At 38.5% G+C, this 20,953-nt stretch overlaps 3 protein-coding genes across 6 annotated transcripts in view; 2 read left to right on the top strand and 1 right to left on the bottom strand.

Annotated features, from left to right (window-relative positions):
- Nucleotides 1-4: 4 nt before the first annotated feature.
- aup1 (AUP1 lipid droplet regulating VLDL assembly factor) lies at nucleotides 5-10,051 on the top strand. Of its 2 annotated transcripts, XM_067517830.1 has the most exons (12): nucleotides 356-765; nucleotides 2,047-2,184; nucleotides 3,192-3,342; nucleotides 3,626-3,813; nucleotides 5,223-5,295; nucleotides 6,154-6,227; nucleotides 7,255-7,321; nucleotides 7,586-7,688; nucleotides 7,799-7,936; nucleotides 8,177-8,313; nucleotides 8,528-8,616; nucleotides 9,696-10,051. In XM_067517830.1, the coding sequence occupies exons 1-12, from the start codon at nucleotides 725-727 to the stop codon at nucleotides 9,739-9,741; spliced, it is 1,245 nt and encodes a 414-aa protein (XP_067373931.1). In that variant the 5' UTR covers nucleotides 356-724; the 3' UTR covers nucleotides 9,742-10,051. The 2 variants fall into 2 exon arrangements, with proteins under 2 accessions (XP_067373932.1, XP_067373931.1); XM_067517831.1 differs by lacking the exon at nucleotides 8,528-8,616 and having other exon boundaries at nucleotides 5-765.
- Nucleotides 10,052-10,628: 577 nt separating this feature from the next.
- Nucleotides 10,629-16,275, top strand: fnta (farnesyltransferase, CAAX box, subunit alpha). The gene is made up of 9 exons (XM_067517832.1): nucleotides 10,629-10,839; nucleotides 11,192-11,277; nucleotides 11,596-11,710; nucleotides 13,575-13,679; nucleotides 13,997-14,123; nucleotides 14,337-14,485; nucleotides 14,834-14,896; nucleotides 15,093-15,285; nucleotides 15,399-16,275. The coding sequence occupies exons 1-9, from the start codon at nucleotides 10,691-10,693 to the stop codon at nucleotides 15,549-15,551; spliced, it is 1,140 nt and encodes a 379-aa protein (XP_067373933.1). The 5' UTR covers nucleotides 10,629-10,690; the 3' UTR covers nucleotides 15,552-16,275.
- Nucleotides 16,276-18,939: 2,664 nt separating this feature from the next.
- The window catches only part of pigg (phosphatidylinositol glycan anchor biosynthesis class G (EMM blood group)), a 73,807-nt gene continuing 71,793 nt past the window's right edge, over nucleotides 18,940-20,953 (bottom strand). The window contains exons 7-9 of one of the 3 annotated variants that reach the window (XM_067517818.1): nucleotides 20,859-20,942; nucleotides 20,643-20,720; nucleotides 18,940-20,347 (exon numbers count right to left, since the gene is read on the bottom strand). In XM_067517818.1, the coding sequence (XP_067373919.1) occupies nucleotides 20,235-20,347; nucleotides 20,643-20,720; nucleotides 20,859-20,942 (275 nt within the window). In that variant the 3' untranslated portion in view covers nucleotides 18,940-20,234. Of the gene's footprint in view, nucleotides 20,348-20,642; nucleotides 20,721-20,858; nucleotides 20,943-20,953 lie in introns of those variants that run through there. The other 2 variants (XM_067517815.1, XM_067517816.1) reach the window with 2 other exon arrangements.

Below are 20,953 nucleotides of genomic sequence, written 5' to 3'. Positions count from 1 at the left end.
CTCTTGCTCTGAGGCTGAGTTGTCAGATGAGCAGCTGTTATTCTTTTAGACACTACAAAATATTTTTTTCGTAAGTACGTTAGAGTGATGTTTTAGATATTACATTGGTTTATACCAATATTATGGTAAAATAAAAATTGAATTTTCCTCGCACACTACCGGTGAAATGTTGTGTGAAATGTGAAAGATAGTTATAGATGGTATGTAGATCTGTTGGATGTTTACACACTGTGTTAATTAGAAAACCGTGTAAGTGCCGTGACACCAGAGGGAGACAAATACCGCAACTTTTCCCGGTTTTTGCTATATCTTTACCAGGACTTTTATTTTGCAACTAGTCCCTGATCCTTTTTGATAGCTACAGTTACACTGCTCTACTGTAACTTAGAGCAGAGCAGTCAGACATCAAGTTGTTCATGTTCGTGTCCAATGTGTGTAAACTGACTTGACTGTGTGGTGGTTTTATTGTAGAGGGTTCCGGTCGGAAGTGCTCTTGTTGTTGTTAGCGGAGGTGTTAGCGTAGCGCTGCTAGCACTGCGGGCAGGACCCTGTAGACCATTTCTAACATTTTAAACTTGCTGCCAGCAAAGATTTTCATCAACGCGGGCTGTCACTTTACCTACTGGGTGACAAATCCGCAGTCCTGAACGTTATGAGTACTTCATTTTTAGGGCTCAGGTTGTGTTCTTAGCATTAGACTCTGAGCAAGGTCTGACTGGGAGACATGGAGACTCGGGGGATTGAAGACATGTTTGACTTTCGTCGGTAAGTGAACTGAGGACATTGAGCTAACGCTAGCTTAGCGTTAAGTGTGAATGTGATCAGCCCAGTTAACATAGCATAGCTAACGCTAATGCTAATCCACAGTTGCAATAACGGTCTTGTGTGTTTAAGATATGCAGTTATTTCTTGTCGCTGACGTTCTCTACTTAACTTGGCTTAGATTACGCTGCTGTACAAAGCGATAGTATAGCTTTTATAAAACATTCCGCTAACTGTTAAGTTATTTTACTTAGCCGTCTGGCGGTTATTTTAACATGCTAACAATGCTAACATTTACGTTATTATGCAACGTTATGATGTGCTAAATTTAGTCAACTGCTGTATCTAACATTACATGTTACCGCTTGGTTAGCCTTGGATGGTTATAGCGATTACGTAAAATTACACTGCTCCCTTAAGACAGATCGTAATGAAGATTATTAAAGACCCATTTTCATCAAGTCTGACAGTGGCCACAGGCGGGTTAGATGACATTTATACCGCTGGAGTGCTGGATATATAACCTATACCTTGGATATGAAAAGAAATGGGGCTCGTTGAAAGATTAAGAGGCCCAGATTTCACAATAGTATCGATGAGAAACAAGACCCCTACACGCAACTGTACCGATTATAGTGTCACACAGATGTTCTACAGCTTTCACGTCAGTTTCAGAGTGACACGTGTAATTGCATGTAGAACAGGACAGTCGAGACTGGTTCAAATTTAGACAGAAATCCGCACTAATGAGAACTTGTGAAGGAGATGGTTGGTAGTTTTCTCTAGTAATTATCCTGCTATAAACTTGAGCGTATGCATTCTTTATTGTGAATTTGTGCATACAATAATTTAGTAGTTTGTCAGAAGATGCAAGACTAATGTAGGTAAGAGGCATTTGTCACTTGTCCAGGTTTTTTTTCAGAGAATGGAAGATGGTAATGTTGAATAGTTTTTTCTAGGTTTAAATAATTGGAGAGTGTGTTTGCTCCTGAATATTTAGCCATGTAGCTGGCTGCTTAATAACAATGGTCATTAATAGATGATATACCAACTAAAGAATGATCCAGGGTTAGCAGTTAACTTTAATGCTGGTTTATGTGATGGTTTAACACCCATAAATACCTGGAAGGTTAATGGCACATCGGGTGATATTTATTTATTGCTTGGAGAGTTTGTTTTTAACAGCCATCTGTCATTGGGATTTATATGACCTGCTAGGGTCTCAGCAGCAGTAATAGTCACCTTTCATGTGATGTTTACAAGTCTAATCCTTTGTTTGTACAGGCTTCCCAAAGATGCAGTTGTCCTCCTGATGTTGCTGATTTACTTTCCAGTTGGCATTTGTTTGATGCTTCTACGGACTTTTATTGGTGTTCATGTTTTCTTAGTCAGCTGTGCACTTCCAGAAAGTTTTGTCAGAAGGTAAGTATCCTTTTTTTTCTATTAACACAGTAATAATCATCATAGATGTGGCAGTTGTTGTAGCGACATGCCAGAGTTATCAATGTATGCATTGATAATAACTGAGATCCAAGTATTAGTTGACATGTAAGGAAAAACTGTGACACACTGTATTATAGATATTGTGTGTGGAGAGGCAGGTTTACTCGTGTCCGGTGTTCCAACAATTATCCACTCCAGAGGTTGTCGTATGACAAAACACTGAACATTTATTGAATTCCGGTTTTCACAATTGAGCTGATAACAAAGTCCAAAGAAACTTTAAGATGATAAACCAATAAATTTCACACACGTTCAACAAATTAAATCAGAAAAGAACAGAATACGGTAAGAAACCGCGTACTTAAAGAGCAACACAATCAACTTTCCACCACTACTTTGTTTCTCTCTCCTCCCTCAAAAAACTGACAAAACTGAACATTGTTTCCTTGACACCTAGTTAGACAAACTTCAAAGGCAGTTATGTGATGTCATTGATGTCATCTGTACACTTATTCATACACTTCTTAATTTACCTAACCTTTCAAAAACAAAAGCATAACAAACACAAAAAAACTCCTCTTGGCTCATACAGTGTGTCCTGTTAAAATAATTTCTCAACTGCACTTGATTGTGTAAAATTCAGCCACCCAGTTAAATATTATTTAGGAACCTGTCTGCTCAATAAAATGAATAGTATATCTTTTAAAAACTCAAATCTTGTAAACAAGAACCATGTTTAAATAAAAGCGATGACTATGTTTGAGGAATATGATATAAAAGGAAATTATGTGGATGTTGTAGTAAGAAGAAGAAGAAGAAGAAGAAACTCACAGAGTTTCTCCCTACAGACTGTTACTGAGAACGGTTTGCTATATTCGAGGATAAAGCAAACATCTTACAATGCTAGGGTTTTGAGAACTGTAGTGACTTCCCAGTGGGTAACTATTATATCTTATTCACATTCATATTTCTATATTTGCTTTCAGATTTGTTGTGAGGGTTATGTGCTCAGTCCTGGGAATGCATGTGAGACAGAAAAACGCTCGCTCCAGAGACAAGAACACCAAGCTGTACATATGCAATCATGTGACAGAATTTGACCACAACATAATTAACCTCCTTACCCCCTGCAATACAGTGAGTGTTTGACTTAAAATAACATTGTTTTCTTTATTTTATCATGTAATTCACTATTTTTGAAAACATTTAGATGCCAACAAAAGAATTCTGCATGCTTGTGCATCGGTTAGCACTGCTCAGCATGCACCAATAATTGTAGTGTTCCTTCAGTGACAAAAACTTTTCATGTGTGTCTGATTCCTTTGCCTATTTCTCTAGCCAGTGTAAATGTAGTATTTTACTGTTAAAAATAATAAAAGCAGCATTAAGTTAGCTGTCTCTGCTTATTTCTGCTTATTAGCCCCAGCTAGAGGGCTCCAAAGGCTTTGTGTGTTGGGCTAGAGGCTTTATGGAAATCCATTCAGCATCTGGTCAAGGACCAGTAGAAGAGTCTCTTCTGAGATACTGCTCTGCTGAAGGCACCCCTCCTCTGCTCCTGTTTCCTGAGGAGGACACCACAAATGGCCGTACCGGCCTGCTCAGGTTCAGGTTAGTGCAGCGCATCAGTGCTGTAGCATAAACTACTCATTGTAAAGACAAATGCTTGATTCATCTGTCTTGTTATTTGACTTTGGATGACTGTTCACATTTACCAATTAACCTAGTTGTTCAGCACAACAGTAGCTGTTTAGGGTTTATCAGTATTTGCACATGGAGACTGTTTTGGCCTCATAACCATGACAGTGTAAAGACAAACTCATTTAACAAAAGGTGGCCACAAATTATTGTCCTTCTTCCAAGACGCTTTGACATAAAAATGAATTACTTTGGCTATTGTTTCTCCCTGTTAATTTTTGTGTCGACCTCTATGAGGAAATTAGTTTAAGGAAGGGAAAACAACTGAATTGAATAACTAATATGCAAGTATGCTGTATCATCAGAAGTCTGCTGTAGAGGCAGGAAAATGAACAAGGTGGGTGGAACACTTCTCAAGAGGATCTAGAGCAGGTGTAGTCACCTGCATCTATTAGAGGGCCACTTACCTAATATTTGCTGCATCATAGCTGTATAAAGTTCCAATATCGCTGAAATGATGTACATTAGACATCATTTTTCCATTAAGGAAAGTTGTGACATCTTGTGTGTGCAACCAAGTCCATAAAGTTGGGCACAAGGCACATGATGGCCAAGCAGAGATGCTGATGTAAGTGTTTATTAGTGAGTGTGCTGTGTCTGCTTCCTTTGCTGAGCCACATGACATTGTTATGGATAAGCAGATTTGAAGACATTGCACTGACCTCTGTTAGAAATATGTGCAGTTTGCATGTGGAGGACTAGTTTCTTATCAGCTGTCATAACTTGTGAGTCCATTTCACCCAGGCCAGCAGTTTGAATTATGGTAGGATACCAGACCAGGGTGCAAAGGTTTCAGATACATTTGGTCCACTCATCCTTGAACACGCAGTGTTCTCTGCCTTCTTTCTTTAATTTCATTTAAATTTTGAACATGTCATTTTACTTATTCTATCAGAGCTCCTTTGTTTAATCTGACAAAAACGTATTAATTTAGTTGACTGGCCAGGTGCTGAATGATCAAGTTGCATCACTCAAATCCAGTCCTTGTCTTACTGCAATCAAGGTTTTTTAGTCTGGATAAAAATTTTACCTATTATCCATGTCTGTTCCATTAACCATGTCTGTTCTATTAACCATGTCTGTTCTAGAGTATTGCAGGTTTTGCTTGGTTTTGAGTCCTTTTTCTTTGTTTTGTATTTTTCTATGTTCTGTTGCTAATGTAGTAACTTATAAATATGTTAATGTAATACATTTCATTTATGTTTGAATTCTGTTTCTCCTTAATAAGAAAACAACAGGTGTTGCTGCACATTTCTTTATTAGCGGCACAAACCCTCCTTAACTAATTTTTTATATATGTATATACTTTTCCCCTCTTACAGTTCCTGGCCTTTTACACTGACTGATTCTATTCAGCCTGTGGCCTTAAGGGTGTCCAGACCATTGGTTGCTTTGGTAAGGTTATTTGAACTTAACTGATAAGAATAGATAGATACAATTACTGTATTGTTTACATTTTTTGTGTTTAACAAAAGAGTTTTTTTTTTTTAGAGATATTTTGATGGATGGTTAGCTAGTGACATAAACTAAAAAGAAACAGTGTGATTGCACTTCACCGGTTATATAGTCACAAGAAATGTGATGTCCCTGTTTTCTGTTTCTTGGTTACTAAAATTACAAATATCAACAAACACAATACTTCTAAGCTGATAAAACACAAACAGTCATGTGCATTCATGTCTTCTTTTTTTTTGGACACGCACATTTAAATAAACAGTGATAATGGAAAAATCAATGGTCACACTAGGCTTCTGAAACCCTAAACATCAACTGGAGTCAGGTGTTATCAAACCTGGTAGCTGCAGTCAATATGATTAGCGTGTACTGTTTAAATCTAATCCAGCTACGAATAATTCTACGAATAATGTTGTTGATGTGAGGATATTTGTCACATGATTGTCAGCGAGTCACCATAACAGTTATTGACCATGTCCTCGCTGTGACTATTTATGCAGACAGCTCAATTTAGGGTATTTTAAATAAAAAGATCAAATATAAGAAGCTTTTGGCTTGTCTCTTCAGGGGTTGCCACAGCGGAACATGTTCCGCACATTGCTTTGGGATACATTTTTATGCCGGACGCCCCTCCTGCCACAGCTGGCACCGATACACACCTGGTGGGGTGGGATTCCGGCAGCCTTCTGTATCTCAACACAATGATGTAACCCTTGAGCCACCAGGGCCATAATTTAGGGCATTTTACATGACACTGTAATATTTTAGTATGGTTGACAGTGTTGTGTCTGTTCACAGAGCACACCAGAGTCCAGTTGGCTGATGGAGCTGTTGTGGACGTTTTTTGCTCCATGTACAGTGTATCATGTAAGGTACTAAATACTTTTTTATAATTTATTAATACCAATTTCTTTTTCGAGGTGAACCATTACAGTCACAACGAAAAACGTAAGGGCTCTGTTTGCAATTTCCTGGTTTTCTGCATAAGTTGGTCATTAAATATGATCTAATCTTCGCCAAAATCACAAATAACAAACTGATAAGACACAGTTATGATCTTTAATGAACGCACCCAAGAAACCTATGAAGTGTTGGTAGAACATGTAGTAAAAACATTGTTTTAATAACTAGGTGAACCACATTTGACAGCAAAAACCTCATCATATTTTCATAGTACTGTTGTGGAGTCTCAAGGTGGTCTTTGACATGGTTTGGATGGGCTGTAAAGTTGTTTGTGGTGTCCTGCCATTGATACCATGCCTGTTCAATGTTTGGTGTATGGTCAAATCTTCGGCTTTTCCTCTAGGGTTCTTTTTTAAGTCAGTGAGGATTCTGCATTGTGCCTTTGGAGTGATCTTGGCTGTGCCATCACTTCTACAGAAAGTAGCCACAGAACCAAATCATTTCCATTCTAGACAATATCTTTGAGACTGTGAACTGATGAATATCCAACGTATTTGATGTAATTTTGTAAATTTTCTAGCTACATGCAAATGAACAAGTCTTTGAATGTAGGTGTTCTGAGATCTAATTTTTGCAAGGCATGGCTCACATCAGCTGATGCTGCTTGTGAACAGCACACTGATGCTGTCTGAGTGGTTTTTATACCTTCAGACTAGTTTATTTTCTTATGAACTACACATAGTTTTGCAGAGATGTGAGTTATTTAAACTTGATCCACTGGGTATAAAAATAAAATATATAATCTCTGACACAATATACTTTGGTGCTAGTAACAACCCCAGGCTCATCTTATCGCTATCTCACGAGTGTCTGTGTTAATTGCTCTCAGCTTCCGAATTCAATTTTAAACTGTGGCCTGTTGATTTTTTTTGCCAGAATCCTACTTATCATTGCTTGTTGTTCGTTTGTTTTAAAAAAAAAAAAATGTTATCCCAGTTGGCTCCCGCCAGTGTCCAGACAAGATGGCGAATCCACACAGGAGTTTGCCAACAAAGTCCAGGAGGTAAAAGCCACCTCATCTTATATTGCCAGTTGAGTAGATTCAGAAAGGCTTAGATTAATAGATTACATTCAATGAATAATGTAATACTAAAAAAATCAAATGTGTGCAAAAATGTTTACATTCAATTTAAACAGTTGGCTGACACACCCAGATTCCTCTTTAGTAAATAAGCTATAGTTCCCTGAAAGACAACATTATTACACACACAACTGCCTGCTCTTTTCTGTTTGCTAAATGTGTGTGTTATATGCTTTTTAATTTAAGCTACTAGCAGGTGAACTTGGCTTGGTCTGTACAAAGATCACTAAGGCTGACAAAGCAGAGCACGTCAAAAGGAAAAGACACACTGTGACACAAACGCCTACAAGTGAGTAAATGACATACACCCACAACACACATGATTGCCTGCATTTAAAGCTTCAGCTGATTGTTTTAAGAGTTTTGGTGGGGATTTCAGCTGTTCTTTTCTCAAACTAGGTGTCAGACCTGGCTCTATTGGGCTTGGTTTCATGGTTCAGAGCTTGGGCACAGATGATCATAGAATCACCAGGATGGCCCAGCAAGTGAAGGATGTTCTGCCTCATATCCCACTGAATGTTATCACAAATGACTTAGGTAGGGCACAGCTGTAATGCACATTTAATTTTGATCCAAAAACCCTGCCACCCCTTGGTAATTTGCTGTCACACCTCGGTGCTATTTTCTACCCTGTTTTGCTCTACTGATTCTACCATACTCTACATACTGTCCAATTTTCTTGAAGTTATTCCCTCTAAATATTATAACACATCCCTCGCAAACTTGTATATGATCTAATTTGCTGTGCACTTACAGTTGTCCGTTAATTATGTACAGCAAAAACCAATTGTGTTGACACCACCATAACAAATCTGCTGGAGAACAAGGAGGAAACTCCATTGGAAGCAACTGGGATATCTGCATTTGGGGCTAAGATCAGCTGCTACTCTTCTAGTTCTTCTCCAACCATAAAGGTTTGTAATCTTATTTATGCTGCTGTGTATGCACTCTCCATGTTAGTGGGATATTTATAATTAGACTTTTTCTTCTGAACATACAAAGCATGTTTCCTCAGATTACATCAAAATACATCTTTCAGGAAATTTTAGGCAACAAAAACTTAAAGCTATCTATTCAATCAATTTGATCTATCACCAAATTGACAATCTGTTTTCTTTCCATCCACAGCCTGCTGCCAAATGTTTTGGGAAATCACCCACTGACAGACATTTGTCTCTGCAGGAGAGAAAAGATGCACTGTATAATTTTGCAAGAAGGTGATATTTTCTTGCATTAGTAATGTCACCTCATAAAGAAGTCATTTTTATTACTAACAAGAGAAGCTGCATTTATTTTGCATCACAAAGGTCAGCCATATCTTGCAGAACTTTTTTTGTTCTGTTTGGTAGCATTTGTTTTAATATTTTGTGGGCCGATTTAAAATGCTCCCAGTCTGTTCGGTTCAGTGAAGAGTCAAAGCTGCTTCATTATGCACATCTTGCAGTTGTGCAGAAGTGAATTCAATTTGGAGCAGATCTTTCAGTCAACCCATATTCTACACAGTATTGAAGCTCAAGTAAAAACACACCTGCTGTCACTAATTTGAAATCTGCAGAAGTCCAGACTTGGAAAAGAACAGTAAGAAAACAGATTGCACTGAGAAATCTTGTGAATCTTGTGTAACATCAGTGTAACAGAACGAAAGATGATTGGTCTCTTGCAAGACTCTTTGCTCTGAACTATTGCATATAAGCTATTAGCTAGAAGTCAGTAATGTCAAGCAGCAAAGAGGAGCAGGCTGCAGAAGTTAAACTCACTTCTTTCTAACTTGACTGTATCTGGTCATGAAGTTCAAAGTTATTGATTTAATACATCATCACATTGGTGGTGACACTCAGCTTAGATACTCAGTGTAAATTTAAAGCTACACCAACCATTATTTTGATATTAACAGTAGGCTAGGGCCCATCTGTATTGTAAAAGTGGCCTAAGATTGGTATGAATACATAGTTTAACTTTACATAGTTTCTTTCACTGTATTATCATTTGCTCTAGCAGCAGGTGTCAGTTACAAAGGTCTAAACAACACACTGTGCGGACCAGCAAGCAACAGAACGACAATGTGAAACAATCAGGTTATTTTTGTAGTTGGAGGGAGTTAGACCCTAAATCACTTAATTCACTTTGTCCAGCGAATTACATACAGGAAGCACATTTATCAAAACCAGAATCAGCTTGAAAATTGATACATGTCCAGTCTTTGATGAAGCTTTAATCATCTATACCAGTGAAACATCTAACAGTTATTTGGTGGAGTAAAAAGTCACTCTTGGTTTTACATGTTTTTCTTTTTCAGGCGCTACATCGAAAAACATGGACTGGATCAAGAAGAAAGCCACTGAACACACTTTGGGTCAAGCCATCATTCAAAATCTGTCAGAAAGAAGCATATTAAACTTGCATAGGAGTCTAATTTGAATGGTGATTTTATAGTCTCAACAGGTTTGGTTACAAAACATGTTATTTGCAAATAATGAAGACAAGTATTCAGAACATGCGTTGATGAAATGGTTATTATGCATGAGTTAAATTCTTCATTCTGGCTGATCTATCATTTTGATAACAATTTGTATTACGATCCACTGACTGTGAATCATCTATTTATTTTTATAATGTCCAGAGTCGTTGAAAATAAAGTACAGCTTGACCTTCCTTTTTAGACATTATTTTAAAGAAATAAAATTTTGTTGTTCCTTTTAATGTTGTGGGTTTGAAATGTCAGTCAAATAAATGTTAACTAGTTTTAAACATGCTGTGGCAAGAAAACTTAAATTAGATTTTCAATTGCATTGATTTTTCTTTGAAAAGTCCAAACTTTTATCACTAGTGTCGCCTAGTGTAAAGTTACTGCCATCTGCCACAAGAGGGAGGCAGTAAGTTGAGTAAAATATTGGGGAATGGGTTCTGTTTTCTCCAGCTTTTGGAAAGTTTTACATAGTATGAACACAAAGACATCACTGGCCAGTAATGGTGCTTCGTATTACTACATTTGAATACAGCATCTCCAGTCTACCAGTGACACCAAGCTGTTTATGCGCGTCTTAGTCACTTGTAAGAATTTAAAGAAATTTTTTTTTTCTTCTTTCAGATGACTGTAGTGCTATAAACATTTCAGTAAACGTTACATCTCGGCCGCTCCGTATCGGAGATAATTCATAATTTCCATTAATTATAAATCGCTGCTACTCTAAGGGCAACATTCCCTGCAGTCATGAAGGCAAATTTCCGCCACACCGGATATGACGTTATTATTTCTGCACAAACGCGCTTAAGCTAAGCTACAGATTAGCAATGTCAGGTATTGAAGAAACTTCAAATGAATCTGTAGAATTTAATGACGACGCTGAATTTGATGCAGAGGACCATCAGTTGATGATTGATGCTGAGGACCATCTCGGAGATGAATATTTTGCGGACCCGACTCGTTATATATTTTACAGGTACTGTTTCACATAAATGTTCGGGAGGCTAACTTAGCTCGATAAGTGGAGACTGGCATCATCTTACGTTAGCTAATAAAGACACTAAATGTTTACCAGCGTTTGTAAACGTTCACTGAATTTAACAAAATGCCAATCAGTAGTACTCGCTAAAAATCTTAGTGCACTGCTGTTTTAGCAGCTGATTTGAGAAGTTCAAACCCCCTCGCATTGGGGAAATCTGAGAAACAAACTAAAGTTAATTAATCTGCTCTGTTATTATGAAGTCAAATTTTTATCGCATATATAACTAGTTAGCAGCACTATGTTAGATACCTGAAGACCAATCAGCCCATGTGTTTTCGTGTTTCAGAGACCGAAGGGAGTGGGCAGACCTGGAGCCTGTTCCTCAGGATGATGGACCAAATCCTGTAGTGAAGATCGCCTACTCTGATAAATGTGAGATTGTTAGGAGAAATGTAAATAGTCACATCTATTGATCAATACCAGAAGTGAAATTAACGAGCAGGCGCCAGTAGATCCACTAAACGTAACACACAGTCTTCCAATTTTGATAATCTTAATTTCAGTATTTGTTTTTCCCAGATGAACTTTAAATGAACTAAACGTATAACTATTGTCTTTCGGTTCAGTTTTCAGCAATCTACAAATCAGAAATGCCTCTATCATGTGCTTAAAATCCATGCAGGATGTATTTCATCTAGCACAGATATGTCCTAAATTTGAATACCTCTGTGTTTTTATTTGTTTTTACAGTCTCAGATGTGTATGACTATTTCCGTGCCCTCCTGAAGAAAGATGAAAGAAGTGAGCGGGCCTTTGCCCTGACGGCGGAGGCCATTGAGCTGAATGCTGCAAACTATACAGTGTGGTGAGTACGTGTGAAATAGAGAATAGCAAGGCTTTATGTTTAGTGGTGTCTCTTTATTTTGGCTTTTTATAATGTGGTGGGGAACAAAAGCAGGACGGATTCTCCATAATGAAAGTACAACCCCAACTCAAAGAAAAGTTGGGATGATTTGTTAAACTTAAAAAAAAAACAATAATAATAATTTTTAAATCTCATCAACAGATATTTTAATCGTAATAGAACATAAACTACATATCAGATGTTGAGACTAACATTTTACCGTTTCATGGAAAATATTGGCTCATTTTGAATTTGATGGCAGCAACACATCTTAAAAAAGTTAAAACAGGGTGATGTTTACTATTATGTAGCCTCCCATCTTCTTTTACCAACTGTCCTTAAACATCTGGGAATTGAGGAGACCAGTTGCTGGAGTTTAGCAGAGGAATGTTGTCACATTCTTGTCTGATGCAGGATTCTAGCTGCTCCACAGTCCTGGGCCTTTGTTGCAGGATTTTTTGTTTTATTATGCACCAAATGCTTTCTATTGGTGAAAGGTCTGGACTGCAGACAGGCCAGTTCAGCATCCAGACTCTTCTCCTGCAAAGTCATGCTGTTTTGATGGATACAGTATGCGGTTTAGCATTGGCTTGTTGAAATGTGCTTTCCCTGAAAGATGTTGTCTAGATGGGAATATATGTTGCTCTAAAACCTCTATGTACTTTTCAGCATTGATGGAGCCTTTCCAGATGTGTAAGCTGCCCACACCATAGGCAACATCATGCACCCCCACACCATCAGAGATGCAGGCTTTTCAACTGTCTGCTGATAACGACCTGAATGGTCTCTCTCCTCTTTAGTTTACAGGACATTGCGTCCATGGTTTCCAAAAACAATGTAAAAATGTCATTAATCTGACCACAGAACAGTTTTCAATTTTGCCTCAGACCATTTTAAATTAGCTTTGGTCCAGAGAACACAGCAGCGTTTCTGGATCGTCTTCACATGTGGCTTCTTTGCGTGATACAGCTTTAACTTACACTTGTGGATTTCACAGTGAAGTGTGTTCACAGACAGTGATTTCTGGAAGTGTTCCTGAGCCCATGCAGTGATGTCCAGTAGAGAATGATGCATGTTTTTGATGCAGTCTTTGCAATTTTACATTGAGGAACATTTTTCTGAAATTGTTCGACAATTTTTAGCAACAGTTTGTCACAGATTGATGAACCTCTGCCCATCTATTCATTCGAGAGGCTCTGCCTCTGAAAAGCTCCTTTTATACCCAGTCATGTTACTGACCTGTTGCCAGTTAACTTAAGTAGTTGTCAAATGCTCCTCAATTTGTTTTCCAGCTTTTTGTTTCCCCTGTTCCTACTTTTTTGAGATGTGTTGCTGCCATCAAATTCAAAAAGAGCCAATATTTTCCATGAAATGGGAAAATATGTCAGTTTCAACATCTGATATGTTGTTTATGTTCTATTGTGAATAAAATATGGGTTGATGAGATTTGAAAATCATTGAATTCTGTTTTTATGCATGTTTTACACATCATCCTAACTCATTTTAATTTGAGTCTGTAGCTTTTTAGAAATCTTTAAAATTGCTATTTTGGAAAACGCTTGTAAAAACCCCACAATTAGACAGAGTTAGAGAATTACAGTTTGTTGTTGTTTCAAAGCTGAACTGTCAAACATTTTATCTTTGAATCTCAGGATACGTCTAGATAGTATCTTACAATAGTCCTACAATTTGTCAAGTAGATACTTTTATTACATATATGGCTTCTTTATAAAACAGAGAAGGGACCGTACATCTGTATCTTATGTTCCAAAATGGTGGTGCCCTGTGTGAAATTGTAACACTTCTTTGATTTGGGAATGTGCAGGCACTACAGGCGAGTACTACTGCAAGCTCTATCAAAGGACCTGAGGGAGGAGATGAGGTACATTACTGCAATCATCGAGGACCAGCCCAAAAACTATCAAGTCTGGTGAGTCCATATCACAGATTCATTTTGTAACTGTGAAATTAAATTACATGAATGAAAATGGAGGGCAGCTTAATTTATTTATCTGTCCATCCATTATCTTTAATCGCTTATCCTGTTCAGGGTCATGGGGGGCTGGACTCTGTCCCAGCTGTAATTGGGCGGGATGCAGGGTACACCCTGGACAGGTCACCAGTTTATCTCAGGGTGAACAGAGACGTACACAAACTGATCACCTACACACCTACAGGCAACTTAGAGTCGGGGCCATTTAATGAAAAGATTAAATAGAAGTTTGGGTTTCCAAACTTGTCTTCCAGGCATCACAGACGTATGGTGGTAGAGTGGTTGAATGACCCTTCAGAGGAATTGGAGTTCATTGCAGACATTCTCAGCCAAGATGCAAAGAACTACCACGCCTGGCAGCACCGACAGTGGGTCATCCAGGTAGGTGTTTGAGCTCCTAGCGAAGTCTGGCTTCAAAACGGGGGACCGGTATCCAGGTTTCTACCCACAGTGAGCCACTCTGCCAGACTAGATCCTTTATTCATTTGGTTGGTAGTGAGTATTTGTTTAAAGTATTTCAGGGCCATCAATAAAAAGCACTGTGTGATTACATCAACACGTTTGTTGCCAAGGTTTATTTTGTTACATTTTCAGGAGTACAAGCTGTGGGACAAGGAGCTGGAATTTGTAAACAATCTTTTGGAAGATGATGTGAGGAATAACTCTGCGTGGAACCAGAGACATTTTGTAATTTCTCACACTACAGGCTTCTCTGATCCAGCCATTTTGGAAAGAGAGATTCAGTGAGTATTGTTCCTAAACGTACAAGATGTGGACACAGTTAATCGGCACCTTTTTTGCAGTTGGATGAAAAATATGTTTTTGGAAAGACATTTTTTACTATAAATGGTTATATTTGATTCACATTTGGTGGATTTGATTCCAAATATGCAAATGTATTTTCTACAAGTTTTAGTGTTGAACTATTTTTTTTGTGAAAAACCTCTTTCTTGTAATTAGGATGTAATATGTCTTTTTAACAAAAATCCTTGATGTAACAAATTAAGTGCCGTTAAGTGTATTTTATCTTTTTTTGCTCATACTTTATGATTACCTGAAATTACCATGCTTTTATCTGTTCTGGATGCAAGGTATTGTCTGAACCAGATCAAGAAGGCTCCTCACAATGAAAGCGTATGGAACTATTTGAAAGGGTAAGATGTAAAACACTTAATTTATTTGATCTGTAGTATATAGGAAATCTGCAAGGAACCGATAACGTCTTCATATTTTATGTGCAGTCACTATCCAGACAGTCCCATTCTATGACATGCTACAGGGAAAAAGAAATGGAGACTGGGTTATTAAAAAATAGAACAGTTCACTCACAATCTCCCTTGTGCTTCCAAGGATGCTGCAGGACAAAGGTCTGTCGTCTCAGACAGGCCTGCTGGACAAAGTCCTGGAGCTAAAGGAGACACACTGTTCACCTTACCTTCTAGCATTTCTGTTTGATTGCTATGAGGATGCCTTGGAGAACAGCAGCCAACAGGAAAATGTGTCCAAAGAGGAACAAAAGAATTTCTTAACAAAAGCTTTAGAAGTAAGTTAAGAGAAAAGACATATATTTTAATTGTCTATAATTAAACTTGAGCCCCAAAATTAAAACATTGTTGTTTTTTTTCCCCTCTTCTTTGTTCTCTTCCCACTTGGAAGATTTGTGAACTCCTGTCGAGGGAGAAGGACACCATTCGTAAAGAGTACTGGCTGTTTTTGGGACGTTCTCTAAAGAGCAAATATGAATGCACTGGTTCCTCTGACAATCCTGGACCTTCAGCTCCAGCACCTGAGCAGCAGGAGTTGAGCTAGACTCCAGTCTGAGATTATTGTAAATTGCTATAATGTATATGACTGAAATGGTTTCTAAAAATGATCCTTCTCACCTAGGGAAAGTCAAATTCACTCACTCTCTTAAATTAACCACAAATGTTGCATCACATAGTTTGTAAAAAGGATCCTCTTTATTCCTAAACCAAAATGGCTCAGGACTTGGAGCGTGTCCTTGGTGGTTCAGTCCTTTGTTACTCCCGTGTTGAAGCCTCCTTTAGCAAGTCACTGAACCCTGTGTGTGTGCGTATGCACAAGTGTCCCTTACTTGCAAGTTGCTTTCTATAGAAATGTCTGCCAAATGACTTTATGCCAAATGATCTGAAAACATGTGCATATGAGTCTGTTTGACAGCAGTCCCCGTGCCCCTGCTACTTATTAACGCCTTGGTCCACGTATTTGCATGCGCACTAATAACTAAACTGCACATTAACTTCTGCTTAGAGAGAAGAAAATCTTTACAAACAGGAGTGCACTTGTTTTTAAAAATGTTTCATTCATTAGCTTCCAGAAATCTCTTACAGAGGGTTAACTTAATGTTTATTGGACATGCATAACAGGACATGTGGCTCAATAAGAATATGTGGAGTATTATGTGCATGTAAATCGTGATACACTTTCTGATTGTTTTGTGTTGAGCAGAGGATTAATTGTTTTGACAGCGGCATTACGGAACCCAAAAATAAACTTTTGTAGTAACTCAGAATGGTTTGTATTACTTGTTACCAGTGATAATTAAATAAGAGAGGAAATACAGTGGGATGCTGCTGCAGCACTCTGATCAATGAACCACACAAGATGAGCCTTTGTTTTGCTTTTTCCCCCAAAAATCCATATGATTGGTTGTAAATGAGACACCTTCTTTCTGTTGGGCAGAGTTTGTTTGGTGCTCTGACCTGTGCTGCCTGAAGAGAACTGATCTAACAAGCGCCTGTGCATAAAGCACATGTATTGACACAGTGCCTCATGTCCTGGACTCCCTTGGAGCTTGGAAATGAATTTACTCCACTAGATGCAGCTGGTTGTACTTCTACTGACACTACAACACAATTCATCCCTTCCAGTTTCTAACCAAGCAGCCAGAGTGCCAGCAGTGTGTAATTACAGCTTCCCTGGATACTTCATATTAATGTAGAAAAGCTTGCTTTTCTCTGCTTTTCCTCATTAATGTGGAGGACACTGATCTGCAGGTTCACGTCATCAGCAGTTATGATGCGACTGAGCACGAGGGCCACACAACACTGTGATATTGCAGGGGGAAAAGCAGATGATCTGATTAGTGTAATAAAAGATGGCTCCTCGTGTCCTTCAGCTAAACTTGGGTAGTTGGAGTTTTGTCATTTTCTGTCATTGGCTGAAATAACTCTGAGGCTGCTGAGTTGTATGAGTATTCGGTTTCCACTAGTTAAGCACAACTGATCAGGTAACTGCTGCAGCACTTAAATCACTGTATTGAGGACAGTGCTCCCTAGTGGTTCTACCCAGAATTTAAAAAAAACAACAAAAAGGGTGCCAGACAGTGTATAATTAAAATACTAATTAAACCCAGCACAGGTCCAAACAATCACCCAGGTTCACTTGCTGTCTGCGGGCTATGGAAGATATTAAATACAGGTGAAGATGGCAGAGAACAGACAAAAACCTGTCTTCAGGTGTCCATATCTGATGTTTACAACAGCAGCTATGATCAAGGCTTGTGCTGCCACAGCCTATTTTTTAAGATGCATGCACAGACACTATGGATTAACAAGAGAGCAGTGCGTTGGTATAGAGTCCTGGAAAAGATCCAGTTTGATTCTGAGACATCTGTTTCTTATAAATGGTGGAAAAGGCAACTAATCCTGTGTGGGTTTCTACTGTCTCTCCATTTACCATAGAATCAGCCACATGTTTTTACAGGAGCACAGATAGTAAAAACATACAGAGCACAAGATTTTAGAGGGGGCACATATTTACATAAAGACCATATTTGATAGCTTACAAAACCAGTAGGAGTTTAGGGGAAAGGAACCTGCAAGTTTGTCAAAAGCGACAACCAACTTGTGACTCTACGTGCCATTTCAGTCACCTGTCTTACTGTTTTAACAGCAACACCTTTGAAAGACAGGAGCCAATTAATTTTCCTGATCATTTTCTTCATCAGTCTCAAAGTCTGACACATAACATTCCGTGCAAAGTTATGGAACTAGAGGCTGGTATACAAGTAAATTAAAGGTAAAGTAAATTTGTCCAGCACTTGTTTGAACACTATCACATGAACAATAATAAACTAAAATAAAATAACAAATTTAAAATGTGTGCTGTTCTATATTGTTCTTAATATCAACAAAACCCTTAAAAAGACCAGGATCAACTATGAACTGATCCAACTGATCCATATATAATCTTTGCAGCCAACTCCACAAAACCAGAAACAGAAAAAATGCATCAGTGCATCTACTATAATACACGAGTACTGTAGTTTATTTTAAGTCTGTTCCGTTTCCATTTGGTTTAAAGTCTGATACGTAGCTCAAACATCTCTTCTCAGATTTACTGTGTGCACCTACATTCACCTGCCACTTTATGACTGCAGTTTACCAGTTTTTCTCAGTGCATTCAGGCATGTAAACAAGGTCAACATGATCTGCTGAAGTTAAAATCAAGCACCACAATAGGAAAGAAAGGTAATTTAAGGTACTTGGAACCTGCAGTTGTTGTTTGTGCCAGACGAGCTGCTGTTTCAACCCTAATCTAATGGGAGTTTTACAAACAACCATCTCTAGGGTTTACAGAGAATGGTCTGAAAAAAAGACAAAATCCAGTGAGCAGCAGTTTTCTGGGTGAAAATGCCTTGTTGCCAAAAGTCAAAGGAGAGTAGTGAGATGGGTTTGACCTAATATAAAGACAATAGTACCTCAATAAGATCTTCTCTGGTCACACAACATGTCAAACTTTGAATAAGATTGAGTTTGAATAGGTTGGGAAACCTTTGCCTGGTCTGATGAGTCTTGATTTCTGCTGCAACATTTGGATTGTAAAGGGTATAAATTGGTGTAAACATGAAATCATGAATCCATGCTGCGTGGTATCAACAGCTCAGGCTGCTGGTGGTGCTGCTTTAATGAGGTGCCGGATATTTTCTCTGTTCAATTTGGGTTAGGGTTAGTGTATCCATCTTCTGATGGCTACTTCCAGCAGGATAGCACACACCATGTCATAAAGCTAAAGTCATCTCAAACTGGTTTCTTAAACATGATGATGTGTTCACTGTACTCAAATGACCTCCTCAATCACCAGATCTCCAAATCCAAAAGAGCGACTTTGGCATGTGATGGAATCCACATTCAAATCTGCAGCAACTGTGTGATGCTGTCATGTCAATATCGGACAGAATTTTAAGGTAATGTTTCCAGAAGCTTGTTAAATCTTTTCCGCAAGGAATTAAGACAGAGGGTCAAAACTAGTACCAGCAAAGTAGCCAGAGTTTACACTGTCACTATCTAATGAAAAACAACACAGAACAGCCACTTAGGGAAACTGGGTTTTAACTTTATACACGTAATCATCATCATCATTACACTGTTTGCTCCAATCTGCACCTCCTCAGTCTCACTAATGACCCATTGTGAATGATCATCATCATCCCAACACTACTGTGGAAAGAAGGAGGAAAAATACATTTAATACAAGCTACAGAGACATCTATTAAACAAATAACAGTATTCTTCTTCTTTAATGTCCTAACAATCCCAGTATTATTGAATGTGCAAGGAATATAGTTAAAGTTTTAATCAGGTTTATGCCTCTGCTGTCAGCGCATATAGACAGATTTGTACTTTTTAATATTTTACTTTTATTAAGCTAAATCTAGGTGGGATGTTGAATTGATGGGCAAATGCTTCAGCGCAAAGTGTTTTCAGTCTGTAAAAGCAACTTATTCTATGACTTGACTTGTTGTGGGCAACTTCTTTCTTTGCACGGCTCTGTGTGCTGTTTAGTTTTACTCCACTTTAGTTCATTTAAACATACTGTAATTTACCAGAAGGACCAATTAAAGCCCACTCTAAACAAACCAGTTAAAAACGTTTTTTAGGTTGTCGACGAAGTCTTGTGCAAATTATGTCGATTTTTATGTCGAAATTCACACTACACTCTAGAGTATATATATATATATACTATACTTACTGTACACTGTCTTGCCTCTTGACCCCGTCCCTCACCATAGTGCCTATTTGACAGTCCCTGTGACAGGTCTTATTACAGGTCAGACACGTTTTCTGTCTCTGCATTGATTCTTCTTTGGGATAAACACAGGTCCAGCCAGCAACAGTGCAGAGTGCTTAAGATTCATTAATATTTATGGCCTAACACAGGATTTTACAGGCTGACCTGTCACTGCTGTTGTAACTGCTGCTGTAAAACTGCATCACAGATGCCGGAGCAGTCCCTTCACGGCTGACTCTTGGCACAGCTGAGGCCTTCGGCTCCAAACACACGCGTACACGCACACATTTGTGAGCTAAGTTGAAAATGTTGCTCTTGCAAAGGTGATTTTCCTACACTGGGAGGAATCTATCTGCATTATTCTCTGTGTCACGTTTTTCTTTGCACCGCTGGGAAACATCCTCCACATTCACAGTAAATCAGTTTTAACCCTAAAATGGTCTTTAATATCGGGTGATCTTACCTATTAGGATGAGAATTACCTTCCTTTTTAGTGCCAGCATCTTCCAGGTTTGTGACCATGACAGGGAAATAGTCTGTGTTGTGAAGGGGAGCAGGACTCTCATCGTGCCCTGATGAAAGACATATGCTGTTAACATCTTCTGCTTCATCAAATTTGTCGGACAATTGAATTCAGTAGTTTCCCCACAGATTAAAATGCGTGCTGCATTCCTTCGGCTGCTCCTTATGTGAATTCACCAAAGCCATTTTCTGAGCTGTACTGGTCCAAGTTTATTTGTATAGCTCTTAATCACAGCCACAGCTCCAAAGGCTCCACAACGCCCACATTATGGAACAACAAATGTGAAAACTGGTTTGAATATGCTGATCAGCGTGGACATTATACAATAAGTACCAGCTACTTACTGAGTCTGGTCTGTTTGGGTTGAAGGTTGTGAATTGATGTGTCCAGTGTCACAATGTAGCTGTCGATAGTGTTGACATCTACACAGAGACACACACCGTTAGAAAGTGGGACTGCCAATCAGCAGATCATCAGGCTATGATTAACTTCTCTTATCTGCAAATATGCAAAGTAGTAATGACCTGATTTGACACACACACACACACACACACACTTACTGGCAGCTTCACTGGTACAGTCAATGAGGTGGCTCATTGTGATGAATGGATGGACCAGAGCTTTCCCTGATGCGATTCTCTCACCTGCAACCATC

The sequence above is a fragment of the Channa argus genome, chromosome 10, assembly GCF_033026475.1.
Source record: "Channa argus isolate prfri chromosome 10, Channa argus male v1.0, whole genome shotgun sequence".
Taxonomy (NCBI): Eukaryota; Metazoa; Chordata; class Actinopteri; order Anabantiformes; family Channidae; genus Channa; species Channa argus.
This window is presented reverse-complemented; position numbering and strand designations above follow the sequence as displayed.